Here is a 14,609-nt window from a genome sequence, read left to right as displayed (position 1 = left end):
GCAAACCTCTTCCTCTGCAGCTGGCCCTGTCCCTCATTTGTTGCTCCAATAAGCAGTAATTAGGTCCTGAGCTAATGGTGTCAGCTGATCTGCTGTTTTTAGGCTAGACCCAGAGGAAATCTCCATGGAAACCCTGCTGGACTCGTCCCCCCACCTGGATGCCTCCAGCTCCTTTCCGCCACCTGGCTGCCGCCCGGCCCGCTGCTACCTCCTCCTGCCTCTAACCTGCAGCCTGCAGCATGCGCACTGCCCCCGGGATCCCTAAATGGGACAATTCTGCCCGTGACGTCAGCGCCCAGCCGTCTCCACAGAAACTTTTGTCCCATTGGCCAATCAGAGAGCTTGGAAGGGGCCTAGGGGTGGGGGGTGGGAGGAGAGGGGAGTGGGAGGGGTGGGGGGTGAGGGGAGAGGCGAGAGGTTCAGTGTGTGGAGCTGCTCGCGCAGCGCCCGGGCTGTCAGTCCGAGCTGGGGCCGCCGCGAGACCTTCCAAGAGACGCGCACCCCCGCGCCCCGCACACCCTCGCTCGACCACACACACACGCACACGCTCAGCCTGGCCGCGCAGGAGCCACTGAGCAGCCCGAGAGCTCCGGGACCGGCTGCGGGCAGAGGAGTGAGCCGGGTTCCCACTGGGGCTTTCGCCGAGGAGACCGCAGCGAGCTTCCCGGTGGGCTCGGACCCCTCAGGAACACGGCGAGGGCCATCCGGCTGGTTAAGCCGATCCCTGCGACCCGCGCTGGCCTCGGCAGGGAGTGCAGTAAAGAGGAGCGGCTGCAGCTAGCAGGACTGGAACTCCCCTGGTTCCAGCGCCGCCGCGACACACGGGTGGAAATCCTAATGGAGGGATCGCTTACTTCCTTTGCTTGGGAAAATCGTCAGGAGCAACTCCGATTTGGCTCCTCTGAGCATCGGAGGGGGGTCCATGACGTGACAGGGGGAAAATAGACAACTGAAACCTCCCGCGTGAACTGCAAACTATAACCCAGGGAGAGGGAAGAACTGCTTTCTGCATTTTAATTTCACGCAAAAAAGGTTCAAGTGTCGTGCGGTAAACTTATTTCCATGTCTTGTACCCACTTCAGCAGAACCCAGAGGGTCCTATCTTGGGGACAGCATCAGTCCGAAGAGCTCTAGCCAGCGGCCTGTCTTCCTGCTCCCACATTCCCCGGACTGCATCCCTGTCTGGGGTACTCCATCTATCCTATAGAGCTATGGCCAGGTATCTATGAATACTGGGCGAATTTCTGAAACCCAACTCTTACAACCTACCTGCGTGGCTGGAATTTCACCTAATACATCTGAAGAAATGGCATTTTGAGTCGTTTTTAGGATACCTTCTTTAAAATTCATGTAAAACAGGATCTGATAGGCTTACCAACATGACAGGTAAGAACTTTCTGGCTCTCTAGTCCTGTCGCAGAGGAGGCCCAGGTTGAGCAGGAGAGAGAGTCCAGGGACCCGTGTGCCCACTGAGGCTCATCAGCAGAGGGCTGCTTTTGCTAGAGGCGCAGCCCTGGCTCCTGGACCATCCGCTGGGGAAGCTTCTGGGGCGCGCGCCAGGAGATTGCCTTGCGCTCCACCTGCCCTGCCCTGGACACAGCCCGGGAGGCGAGGCATCGAGGGACCACCTCAAGTCAATATTGGGATTTTTAATAAACCAAGGAATGGGGTTTTAATTATTCAGAAACCCAGCTCCTCTGGGCCAGATGCTGTTGGGATGGTGCTGGTCACACAGTATTAAAGAGACCGACCGCTAAGGGGACTAGAAAAGCGTCCGAGACATCCTTTGCAATTAGGAACGAGCCAGACTTGGTAGCACGGGGCATTGATTGCTGGTGCCCATCCGGACCCTCCTCCTCTCTCCCTGATCCTCCCCCCACCCCATCGGAGGCAGCTCCCGCGGCTCGGCCAGGACCTCGCGTCCTCGCATCGTGGTCTGGGCTGCGTATTTCATGAGCCCAGGGTGAACAGGTGCGAAGTGCGCTGGGAGCATCCGGCCCACGGCAGCGCGGGGAACATGGAGAGCGAGCGCGACATGTACCGCCAGTTTCAGGACTGGTGCCTTAGGACTTACGGGGACTCAGGCAAGACCAAGACGGTGACCCGTAAGAAATACGAGCGGATTGTCCAGCTCCTCAACGGCTCAGAGTCAAGCTCCACCGACAATGCCAAATTTAAATTCTGGGTCAAATCGAAGGGTTTCCAGCTGGGCCAGCCGGATGAGGTCCGCGGGGGAGGCGGCGGCGCCAAGCAAGTGCTCTTCGTGCGGGTCAAGACCACGGTGAGCCGCCTTCTCTGTTATTATTTGTCTGCTGGAGCAGCCCGGAAGGGAGGGCGGAGAGAGGGGAAGGCAGAGGGAGACACTGTTGGCTCCTGGCCCCCCAACCCCGTCCTCCTTAACCCCCTCCCCAAGTCCTCCCCAGACGCAGTGGCCGGGCGTGATTCCCTTCTAGAAAGTCTTTGTGGCCCTTTATTTTAAAGGAATAGCGAACCTGCAGAGCTGGTGGCCCTCCCTGCCTCGGGGCTGCGCTGCGGGACGGTGGCTGAAGCTAGTCTTCACCGTGTCGGGCGGCGCCTGCTGTTCCTCGGGTCAGGCCATTGTCCCACGTCCTTCGCTGGGAGCCTGGCGTGTGTCCTACCTCCACCGGGGCGCATAAAGGGCAGGCTGGAAGCTCAGGCACACGCTCTGATAACAGGCGAGCCTGATGGATAGGTTACTGTGTCTCCTCGTTGGCACAAAGCCCGAATGTGGCGGTTTTGGTGGATGTGGGGCTTTCCCTGGGACATTATCGAGTTTTGTTGTGAGAACGCTGGCGGGGAGACACAGGACAAGTCCGCGCGCCTTGGTCGCCCCCTGAGATCTTAGCCGCGACTGTTTGGTTGGCAGATACCTTCCTGGACATTCCTCCTCCCCGCCCCCCATCCCCTTCTTCACTTGTACCACTGAGGCTTCCTCGGCTAGGCGATGCACAACAAAGAGAGACGGTTTGGGGCACGATCAATTGGTGTATTTGTTCCTCTTTCTGGGTTGGTTCTTGTCTCCTACCCACAAAGCTGTAGTGAGCAAGGAACTGGCTGTCAGAGACCGGTGTATCCCGTTCTAAAACGCAGATGCCTGTAGGGCTGGGAGGCTGCCGCAGCATCCGCTTCCTTTGCAAGAAGAAGGGAACAGGGGCATTCAAGTAAGATCTCAGGTCAGAGGTGTAGCACTGCTGCCTCATAAGGGGTACTCACCTAGAGAGAGTATGAGGAGCTATCTGACACCCTTTGTATTTTTTGTCTCGCTTTGGGATTCGTTGAGCTTTACTCCTTCCCCCCACACTCCCCCCCCTCACTTTTACTGGCGACTGTTTCCCAGTGCACAGCTCCCTGAGGATGTTAGAAAGAAGGTTTCTAGAGGAGAAGGCTATGGTCTCTCTAAGGTGCATGATATCGGAGATATATGCAAGAAAGACTCTTCCGAGCTGCGTCTGGATGACTCTCAGGTTTGGAAAGCTGCTTTTGGTTTTCCAAGATTAACTGGGGATGGTTGCTGAAACGATGGATGTTTCTTTTGGGATTTTATTTGGACAGTGTGGAAACCAAGGTGAACTGGGAACACAGAAAAGTTTCCTTTCGTTTCTTTCTTTTATTTCTATCGACGTGCAGTTTTTGAAAGGTTTGCAGGAGGTAGACATAAACGATGCTTTTCTTTTGCTTTCTCTTGTAGCCCAGAGCACCACTAAAGACAATGGTGAGGTGTTTGCTCGTCTTGCTGGATGAAAGACTAGGCTGGCATCACTTAGAGTATGGTTTATTTACATCTGCATGAGTCAGAAGTGTGCTGCAAAAAAAGGCAATTGCTTTGTTTCTCTTAGAGCCTAATATCAAGAATTAGACAGAGAAATAATTTGTCCTTAGGCAAAGTGAATTAGAATTCTGAGTGAGTAAAATGTTAGTGTATTTTAAAGTACTGTTTGACTATGGTCATATATAATTATTATATATCATTGCTAGCCAGAAAGTTTCAGTGCTTTTTTTGTTCTTTTTGTGTTAAATTTAGATGCTCTGTTTTGGTTCAATAGTTCATGTTTGTACTGATTTGATTACAGCCATTATATGTGTTAGAATACGTGTCCCTTTGAAGACTAATTAAAATTACAAATAGCATACATTCTATAAAGGTTGTAGAGGCACCAAGACAATTGTGGGCGTGAGTTATTCAAACCAGCATTCACACACTTTGACACCCATATTTTCATGTCAAAAAAATAATAAACGTGGAGCTGTTAGAGAATTACTGCTAAGACATCTAATAGAAAGTGACAGCTGCAGGAGGAATAATAATGTAGCACATGTTTCTCTTTTCAGTAAAGATTCCATATATTAATGGGAGACAATGTGATCTGCCAGGTGATATTGTTAAGTGATTTCCGTGTAGTATTTAAAGCACTCTGCATTCCATTCAAGCCTATTTTGAAATGTTGAATAGGATTTTAATTCATGAGCTCTTCTACTGTTCTTTATGAAAAATTTTCTGTGCTCCTGACAGAATTGTAGGCTCCACCTTCTCTGAGAGGCAGCCAATCACAGTTTCAACCAGATAAAAATAAATAAAATATTCCTTTTATCCTCTTTCCCAATGTCTGAATGCATTTCTCCCTAAAAACCATGTTCAGTTGTCTTCAGCATGGCAAAATGCAGTCACCAAAAGGATAGAGGTTTTCTTCTCATTAAAAGCATATATTGCATGCATTGGGTGAAATGAGGAACTGGCTTCGAATGATATTTTCAAGTAGATGGAGAGTTATTCTGGGCTCCTTGGGGTCTGAGGGATGCGGACTCGCTTCCCTGTCAGTGAGATATGCTTTGCTCCTGGTGTTGCATTAACCCACTGCTGCTGATAATTAGACATCATTACTACAGCAAAAAGGGAGAGAGAAAGAGGAGAGGACTGGCCTGAGCTAATTAGCTACTTTCATTTAGTGGAAGAGAGACAGAAAGCAACTGGGAGGATACACAAGAGCAGAATAGACACACTACACAGATTTAATTGCAGACAGACTGAGTGCCAATCTCGCAGAGGAACTGGTTCCTTCTGCCTCTCGTTTTCTGCACAGAACAGATGCTGCTCTGCAGATACTCAAGCCCTTGACCGGTGCTCAGATTTAAAACCGAGCATGCAAATAGTGTTTTAAAATAAAAATTGCCAACAACTGGAAGGGATAAATAAGCCCTTTAATGTTTGTCCTGGCCAGGTCTGAAGCTGAGGGGACTTTTCATCACTGATGTTTAGATAACTCAGTGGCCCAAATGACACTATTTGGTCACCAAGCAACACTGTCCAGCAACTCAGCCATTTTAAGTCGGGATGGGGACCTGCACGTGTTCTCCTAAGCAGTTGGCTTAGCATCCCATCTGCTTATATTTTGTTTTATTCCACATAACCACTCTTAGCACATTGTTTTTACTAAAAGTGTGAGAAATTCTGAAGAATGAAAGAATGGATGCCTTAAAAAATGCTCTGAAAAAAAAAAGGAGCAACTCAGCAAATAGCTGACAGTGTTTGTAACAAACTCAGAGGTAATTTCAAATAACATGGAGAAGTATGGCTGTTTTCCTTACTGCTTTTATAGTTCATTAGAAGCTTTTGACCCTGCATGGCATTTTGTTTTCTGATAACAACTGAAGCACAGTTACAGTCTGAACTGACACAATACATTATACCACTTGACAGTGCGAATGGTAAGTTTAAAAAAATGAGAAAATTTACTCAATCTTTCTTTCTTATTATGACTAATGCGTTGTCTTATATATACTTTTGGAAACCTTATTACATTAAAGAGAACATTAATGAGAAATTTGGTAATCTCATGTTGGCAATCTTTTTAGTTTTAAAGCAGTGAATACAGAAACTGAATAACCAAACTATAGGCTATTTTAACCTATATTTGCAAGGAAAGACATTCAAGTGTAAACTTTGCCTTCCTATATACTGATGTGTGTGTGTGTGTGTGTGTGTGTGTGTGTGTGTATACACATACATTTATTATGGAGCCTAAAATGAATTTCCTTCCACAAAAGAACCCACAGTATCTTTAGTGATATGATTTAACAATGTTGATTTATTCAGTCCTGCAATCTGCAGCCTCAGAGCTCATCTTGTTCTTGCTGTTTATACTGGTAATTGATGACTCTAAACTGATTACAGTGAATATTCATGGACAAGATCATAAACAGTGCTCTGTTAGTTCTCTGACTTCTAATAAAAGTGAGAGAAATAGGAACTTATGAAGAATCTGTATCCACTTCCTCCTCTTCTAACACCATACTTTTGGAAACAGCTCATATATTGGACCTGGATCTGAAATTTGCTACAGATACCAGAGAGGAAGAACTATATCCTCAGTCCGTTATGCTTCGAGCCCATAAGAGAAGCATTTGCTACTCTATTCTTAGAACAGGTTGCCACTGACAGATAGCACATAGCATGTATCATCTGTTCAGAGGGTTAAACTGGGCCCCTAAATAATGCTAGCAATGTTGCTTGTGACATGTCCACTAGTAGTTCCTTGTGGCGCTACCATGAGGCACATCTGTTTCTTGTTCAGTGCCTGTGTACGCTCTTAGAGGCCCTGGGAACCTTCAGCGCAGGTCACTTGAATGAGTGTCAACTGGCAGGATACTTAGATATAAACACCCTTGACTGTGAAGACTAAGTAGATGAGGATAACTGCAGCCGAGGACCTTGACAAAGTAACCTTTGACTTCAACCTGTTCTCCACTGTCTTAATGGTAAATACAAGAAGAGAGGGCGATCAGTGCCCAGTTTTTGCCTACTTCCCCCTGTATACATCTGTGTTGCCTGAATACGTTTCTTCAAGATTTTATTTTGTAGACACCGTACAAGGCAGGAAAAGGTGAGGAAGCAGACACTGAGTTATGCAATAAAACTTTCAAGACCTTCAATCCTGTGTCAGGATCATCTGTCATCTTCCTCACAGCCATTGCATTTGCTAAGACTTCTATATTTTTACTGTCTAAATAAGAAGATTCGCGATGAATCTAATATGGTTAATGCTATATCCCTTTTCAAAATCTCTGTATGACAACACATGAATAATGGGAACAGCAGGCAGGAAGCAGAGCACTGTGGGCAGGATGTAAGCTTTTGAGCATCATTCAATCCTTTGCTCTGCTGTTAGTAAAGCTGGCGGCCAGGTGAAGTCTCCTATTTGGAAGATGTCAGTGATAATAATTGCTTGTTTTGCATAAAAATAACTAATAATATAGAATATACTCTATATAACATGCAGGAATATGGATTGTATCTGATATATTGGTCTGTATGTCAGACGCTTGTGTCTTAAGTAGCTTATTCCTGGCACAAAGTAAATGCTGAAAAAAACCCAACACGAGTGTTATAAATATTAACCAAGTAATATTTATATTACTTCAAAGTGTAATTATAAGTTAGGCATGTGTGTTTGTGGGTGTCTTTGTCTCTGTCTCTGTCTCCTCTCTCTCTCTCTCTCTCTCTCTGGATGCACATGTTAATTATTCAGATATTACTATTATCCTTTTTGTAAATAATGTCTTTAATTTGTAAAACATTCTTGTGGTTTGAGAAATTTCAGTGACCAGATAGAAGGAAAAGATTTAGCCAAGTGTCTCATGTAGACAACCACCACCATCAACCAATTATTATGCTATCTTTCCAAGTGCACATAGCCAAGGCAGTTTGAATATATTGGTTGTTTTATAGGGATAGACAAACAATATCCCCGAAATGGCAATACAATGTTATCCTTTTCAAGTAAAAAATATATATTTACCAAAATGTAACAAACTACATCAGATTGAAAGAATTGCTAATAGACAAAAATTAAGAGGAAAAAAATTAAGGAAAACCAAGAGGTTGAATTAAATTGTTCTTTTAGGTAAAATTTTCAATTGAATGTGTTATTATTAACTTTCTCCAATTATAAAGGACAGGCATAATTTTTCTCTCATCAGACCTTGCCATTTAGCTCCTGGCTTATATTGCATTTACTAGGTTAGAGTTATTATGTGTCACATATCAAATAATTATATAGTATTATTGTGTTTATGCTGTCAAGGTTTTGGCTATTACAACATTTTCCTTTGTTCATGTCTAAAAGTTTCTCACGTATTTCTGTCTAGTTTTCTTTACTACTAATTTCTCAGGTTTGCCAAGCTCTGAAACCTACGTTCCTCTCTTTCCATAAGAAACAGCTTGTGTGACATATCCTTCAAGGCTTGTGATAATTGGAGACACTTTCTTGACCTCTGTACCTGGATAACAACTCAATGATCTCAATGATGGATGCTTCCAGGTTCCTCCCTCAGAACTTGACAGATCTCTCTTGTATCTTACTATGAGGAAAATCTTTTTTGCCAGTTTCATAAATTTTACAGTTTTTTCGTCTTTGGAATGAGATCGTGTCCCTAAGATGCACCTGAACTCCTTATTTCCCTGTAGTTTTCATAGGTGATCACACTGGTGCATCGTCTGAGTTTTCCTCAAAACCTGTCTTATGGGGGTTGGGGATTTAGCTCAGCGGTAGAGCGCTTGCCTAGCAAACGCAAGGCCCTGGGTTCGGTCCCCAGCTCCGGAAAAAAGAAAAAGAAAAACAAAACAAAACAAAACAAAACAAAACCCCCCAAACCTTTCTTATGTCTTCTACTGGGTACTTCTACCGAAGTATTTCAAAGAATCTCAACTGAAAATACACAAAATGACTTTTTTTTCTTCCTATCCAACCCCATCCTAGGTTTTATAAACTGGAATGTCTCCTTGACTTGCCATTTTTCCTCATTTATGGCAACACAATTCTCTTACTCATCTAAGGCAAACGTCTCTGTGTGGTAGGTCTGCTTCCTTTCTCCTGTAATCCGTGCTCAGCACGCCTGTTCCCACAACTGACTCCTCAGTTCCTGTAGCTGCGAGGTTCTCACCAGCTACATATGCACCAGACGATGTGCCAGTTACCTGGTAATTTGGTCATTTCTCCAAAGCCTGTTTGAAGGTAGAGACTCTGACCACCTGAGGTAATGTGGGGTTTGTTTTGTGCTCATTAAGAAACAGTTTCCAAGTAAGCTGTTGTAGGACCATGCATCCCTTAAGTCCATATGAGAGGATTTTCTCTTCTATACTTGTATGTTTGTCCATGTGCCCCTCCAACCAACTATATAATTACTAAAGTATATGAAAACATTTTATGAGGTAGTTTTTAAATATTTTTATTGGATATTTTTTATTTACATTTCAAATGTTATTCCCTTTCCCGGTTTTCTGTCCATAAGCTCCTATCCCATCCCACCTTCCCTTCTTCTATAAGAGTGTTCCCCCTCCCCAACCATGTTCCCCTTGTGGGAGCTCTGGTTGGTTGGTATTGTTGCTCTTATGGGGTTGCAAGCCCCTTCAGCTCCTTCAAACCTGTCTCCAACTGGGACCCCGTTCTCAGTTCAATGGTTGGCTGCTAGCATTTGCCTCTGTATTTGTCAGGCTCTGATTGAGCCTCTCAGGAGACAGCTATATCAGGCTCCTGTCAGCATGTACTCCTTGGCTTCATCAATATTGTCTAGGTTTGGTGGCTGTATATCTATGGGTGGCATCTCCAGGTGGAGCAGGCTCTGAAAGGCCATTCCTTCAGTTTCTGCTCCAAATGTTGTCTGAATATTTTAATTCCCCCTTTTAAGAAGGACTGAAGCATTTGCACTTTGGTCGTCCTTCTTCTTGAGCTTCATGTGGTCTGTGGATTGTATCTTGGGTAATTCAAGCTTTTTGGCTAATATCCACTTATCAGTGAGTGCATACCATGTGTGATTTTTGGGACTGGGTTACCTCACTCAGGATGACATTTTCTAATTCCATCTATTTGCCTATGAATTGTTTTTGATAGCTGAGTGTAGATTTACCACATTCTCTATATCCATTCCTCTATTGAAGGGCATCTGGATTCTTTCCTGCTTCTGGCTATTATAAATAAGGCTGCTATGAACATAGTGGAGCATATGTCTTTGTTATATGTTGGATCATCTTTTGGGTATATTCCCAGGAGTGGTATAGCTGGGTCCTCAGGTAGTTCAATGTCCAATTTTCTGAGGAATTCCAGATGGATTTCCAGAGTGGTTGTACCAGCTTGCAATCCCACCAACAATGGAGGAGTGTTCTTCTTTCTCCACATCCTCACCAGTATCTGTTGTCACTTGAGTTTTTGATCTTAGCCATTCTGACTGGTATGAGGTAGAATCTCAGGGTTGTTTTGATTTGCATTTCCCTAATGACTAAAGATGTTGAACATTTCTTTTGGTGCTGCTTGGCTATTTGATATGCCTCAGCTGAGAATTCTTTGTTTAGCTCTGTATCCCATTTTTAATAGGGTGATTTGGCTCTCTGGAGTCTTAACTTCTTGGGTTCTTTGTATATTTTGGATTTGTATCATTTGTAGGGTTGGTAAAGATCTTTTCCCAATCTGTTGGTTGCTATTTTGTCCTAATGACAGTGTCCTTTGTCTTCCAGAAGCTTTGTAGTTTTATGAGATGCTATTTGTTGATTCTTGATCTTAGAGCATAAGCCATTGGCATTCTCTCCAGGAAAATTTCCCCAGTGCCCATGTGTTTGAGGCTCTTCCCACTTTTTCTTCTATTAGTTTGAGTGTGTCTGGTTTGATGTGGAGGTCCTTGATCCACTTGGATTTAAGCTTTGTACAGGGTGATAAGCATGGATCGATCTGCATTCTTCTGCATGCTGACCTCCTGAAATTTAAAGTCTTAACAGTTTAAGCTGTATAGTTACTGTTATGTGTATTAAGATGTATGTACCTGTTTGAAACATCCCTTTAGAACATTTTATGTAATCTGTACCCTATTCTCTTTCATTCCCTGCCCACCTAACTCTTGGATTTGCCTTTTTGTAAGTGACTCATTGTGCTTAACACAATGTATCCAGTGCTAATCTACAATGCAATATTTAACTTCCTTTGTGTTTTAATAGGCGAGGATATACAACACGTTTTGTTCATGTATTACTCAATGATTGTGGAGATTTCTTCCATTTCTTGGTCAATGGAAATACCATTGGCATGAAATTGGACAGGCAAACATTAAAGTAACAAATGATATATATCAAGATGTGTGACTGTTTAAGAAAGGCACTCCAATATTAAATTGTAGCTTAATGCCTCATACTGATATTTCTCAGACTGTAAAATTTTCTAAAAGACAAATATATAGAGACGAACTTCAAATCTATCGTCTGTCTGTCTATCCATCCATCCAAGTTTCAGAATTTTCTTCCTTACATTGATAGCTTACCTTTCAGACTCCCTTGGACACACACGTGCCAATTCCTGCATATGCTTGTCATGCTGATCCTTAGACGCCTCATGTAGAACACTGTGACCCACACTTTTACCCTTATTACCCCCTCTTCTATAAAGGGTGTCTCTGACTTAAAGGCCACAACACTAATCACAACCCTGCAGATTCATGATGTACACCAAACAACTGTGCACACTTGATGTTTATACCATTGGAGAAATAGCTTCGAGGTATTTTTAAGGGATGTTATATAATCTAGAATAACTAAAATGTAGAATACAGTGAAGATGATGTTGAAACAGTCAGGTGGGGTGAGAGGATGAGGAGCTTCGAATGCTAAATTAGTTTAGATTTTATTCTGCAAGAAATGACAGCTGCCTGAAATGTTATAGCAGAGATGAAAGGACTTAAGTGGATTTGTGGGCATAAACTTGATGTTCTCCATGGTTTACAGATATTGAAAAATATAAATTAAATGAGTAAAACATTAAAGTCACACAGTTCAACATGTTGTTTGAAATAACATTACAGGTAATAAAATCATTATTAGGTTTCAAATCAATACAATGCACTAGCTTCTCGTGGCTGAGTAATTCAGTCAGGCTATACACATATCAAATTTTTATTAATCCTAATAAAATATTTAAGATAGGTCAGATTTTTATTAATTCTAATAAAGTATTTAAAATAGTAATCGATTAAACTTAGGAAAAACAGATGGTTTCAAGTCACTTTGTAATATATAGCACTTTTGATTTGAAATATTTTTGTTAATTATAAATATTATTACATACAAGAAAGCTTTAGTTTTTCCTAAAACAGTGAATTCATGTTTTCAGGCAACAATTCAAGTATATTCCCAACCTTTCTCTTGCCTATATGTTCATTTTATTCATATTACACTATCTGTGCCATGGAAGGTCTCACAGTTCTCCAATTTTTGTGAATTATGTCAGGAAAGTTTTAAGACAATTCCAAAATACTCTTACTCTAAAGTAATCACATCTGCATAAGTGTGGGTAAGGCGGAACCTTCACACACTCATAGTCAAGGTCAGCTTTAAGACAGGAATGCTTAACTGTCTCTGGCCTAATAATTTAGTTCTTTTCATACATAGGACTACTAGGAAAATTCACAAAATCATCCTGTCTTTCCTTGGTCTCTTCTCCTTCTGCTGCTTTGTCTTGTCCAACTTCAGTTCTGTTTTATCTTACATATTATTTTGTTTTTTTTTGATGAATGAATATATATATATGTATATATATATGTATACATATATATATATGTATATATATATATATATATACCCACTAGGCTAAAAGTTAACAGCTGAACTATTATCTACACCTGTGTGAAGAGAGAAATCAGTTTTCTCTAATGGAGTGACACTGTGCACAATCCCTACAGCACTGTTCAAGACTATTTTATCAACATATACTTGGTATGTTTTTTGTGTGCTTTAATTTGGTTACAGTTTGGTATTCTGCTTCTTACTCTTTCTTTGGGCATTAAAATTTTTGATTTTCTTGGTTTGGAAGAGATAGCTGTATTGTCTGTTTTTGTTTTTCTGGTTTTTTTTTTGAGAAAGAACTTGAAGTTGGGTGGGTAGTTTGAGGGAGAGGATATGGAAGGACTTGGGGGACTGGAAGAATATGAGCAAAATATGTTTAAATTAGTTATTTAATAAAAGTGTATTGAAAATATTAAAAAATTAAACAGGCTAAGACATAAAGGAAAAACAAGCCTGAAATATATTCAGTGCCAGTGAGACCCTCTCTGCAGAGACAGAGAGGAACCCAGGTTGCTGAAAGCTGGTAACTCTTAGGTTGCTTCCATGTCTTGGCCATTATCTTGGAGTAAACGTAAATGTGAATGCATCCATTCGACATTCTGGTTTTATTACCCGTGCCCATGTTGAAGGGGTGCCAGCTTTAATATTTTGGAGACATTCACTATCATTTTTTGTATTGTTAGATATGCATGCTCACCATCTGTTGGCTATGTGTATATCTTCAAGAAATATCTGACCAGTTATTTGGAACAATTTTTAATTTGAAATGTTTATTTGCTTTCTCTTGAGTTGTTTGGATTCCTTACGTACTTTAGACATTGATCTTGTGTCAGGTAATAAGTTTTCAAACATCCTCTTATATTCTGTAGTTTGTCTTTGTATGTTGCTGTCTTTGTTGTACAGCAGCATTGTAGTTTGATGTAATGTTACAGTGTTCTATTTTTCCTTTCATTACTAATGCTTTTGAGGTCATATCTAAAGGATGTTATTGCTCAGACAAATTTCCTGGAGGTACCCCGCAACACACACACACACACACACACACACACACACACACACACACACACACACACACAGTGTTCTTTCAATCTTTAAATGCTTTAGATCTTACATTTAAACCTTTAGTCCATTTTGATTCCATTTTTTTAAGTCAAAACATCCATTCATGAACACAGTGGAATACTCTTTAGTCATAAATAGTCATTTGTGCCAACAAAACTAAACCTGGAGGTCATGACTTTGAGAAAAACGAGATCGGTGAAGGAAGACAAATACTGCATGATACTCATGCATGAGGTTGACAAGAAAACCAACCAATCAACCATTCAAATCAAACAAAAATACAAAAATTTCGACTTTATGGAAGCAGAAGAATGTTGGTCTAAGAGGTTTGAGTTAGTCATGGGTAGGTTAAAGTGAGGATATGATTTAGAGATACATAACCACAAATGAGTAGGAAGGATGAGTTTGAGATCTATTTATTTTGCAAGGTTACAATCGTTCTGAAGGCAAGATAGATTCTTGAAACATTAAAAAGGAACGGATGTTCAGTGCTCTTACCACGCAGATAGCAGCTGTGGCTCAAAGCACCTTTCAGGTACCTGGATTTAGCCATTCTAGAGTGCATGCGCTCTTCCTATAGTCTTCATGTGTATTTATATATCATAGCCTACAGAGTAAATAGGTATATTTTCATCTACTAAGTTGACACAATGAAAAGGTATAAAGAGCAAAGGGCACCTTAACACATTGAGAGCAGTGTGGCCAACAGCTGACAGAATCTTAGGGACACAAGTCCCACAATTGCAAAGAAATGGATTTTGCTAGCAACCAAAAGAGGCTTACAAGTGGATCTTTTCCTAGAAGAGAATTCTGAAGAGAGGCAAGCAGAAAAGTCCATTTAAAACATGCTGGCTTTCTGCCCCACAGACATTAGATAATGTATAGGATAATTTGAGCCATTCGTTGGGTAATAATTTCTTATTCAGTAAAA

General features: G+C 42.1%; 1 protein-coding gene across 6 annotated transcripts in view; it reads left to right on the top strand.

The window, feature by feature from the left end:
* Window positions 1-383: 383 nt before the first annotated feature.
* Nol4 (nucleolar protein 4) overlaps window positions 384-14,609 on the top strand; it is a 362,395-nt gene continuing 348,169 nt past the window's right edge. For 2 of the 6 annotated variants that reach the window (XM_039096914.2, XM_039096918.2), the window contains exon 1: window positions 384-2,281. In XM_039096914.2, coding sequence (XP_038952842.1) covers window positions 2,018-2,281 — 264 coding nt within the window. In that variant the 5' untranslated portion in view covers window positions 384-2,017. Of the gene's footprint in view, window positions 2,282-2,343; window positions 3,486-14,609 lie in introns of those variants that run through there. The other 4 variants (NM_001415694.1, NM_001107401.1, XM_017600973.3 and 1 more) reach the window with 4 other exon arrangements.

This window comes from Rattus norvegicus, chromosome 18, assembly GCF_036323735.1.
Source record: "Rattus norvegicus strain BN/NHsdMcwi chromosome 18, GRCr8, whole genome shotgun sequence".
Classification (NCBI taxonomy): Eukaryota; Metazoa; Chordata; class Mammalia; order Rodentia; family Muridae; genus Rattus; species Rattus norvegicus.
Note: the sequence above shows the minus strand (reverse complement) of the source record. Positions and strands in the feature narration are given on the sequence as shown.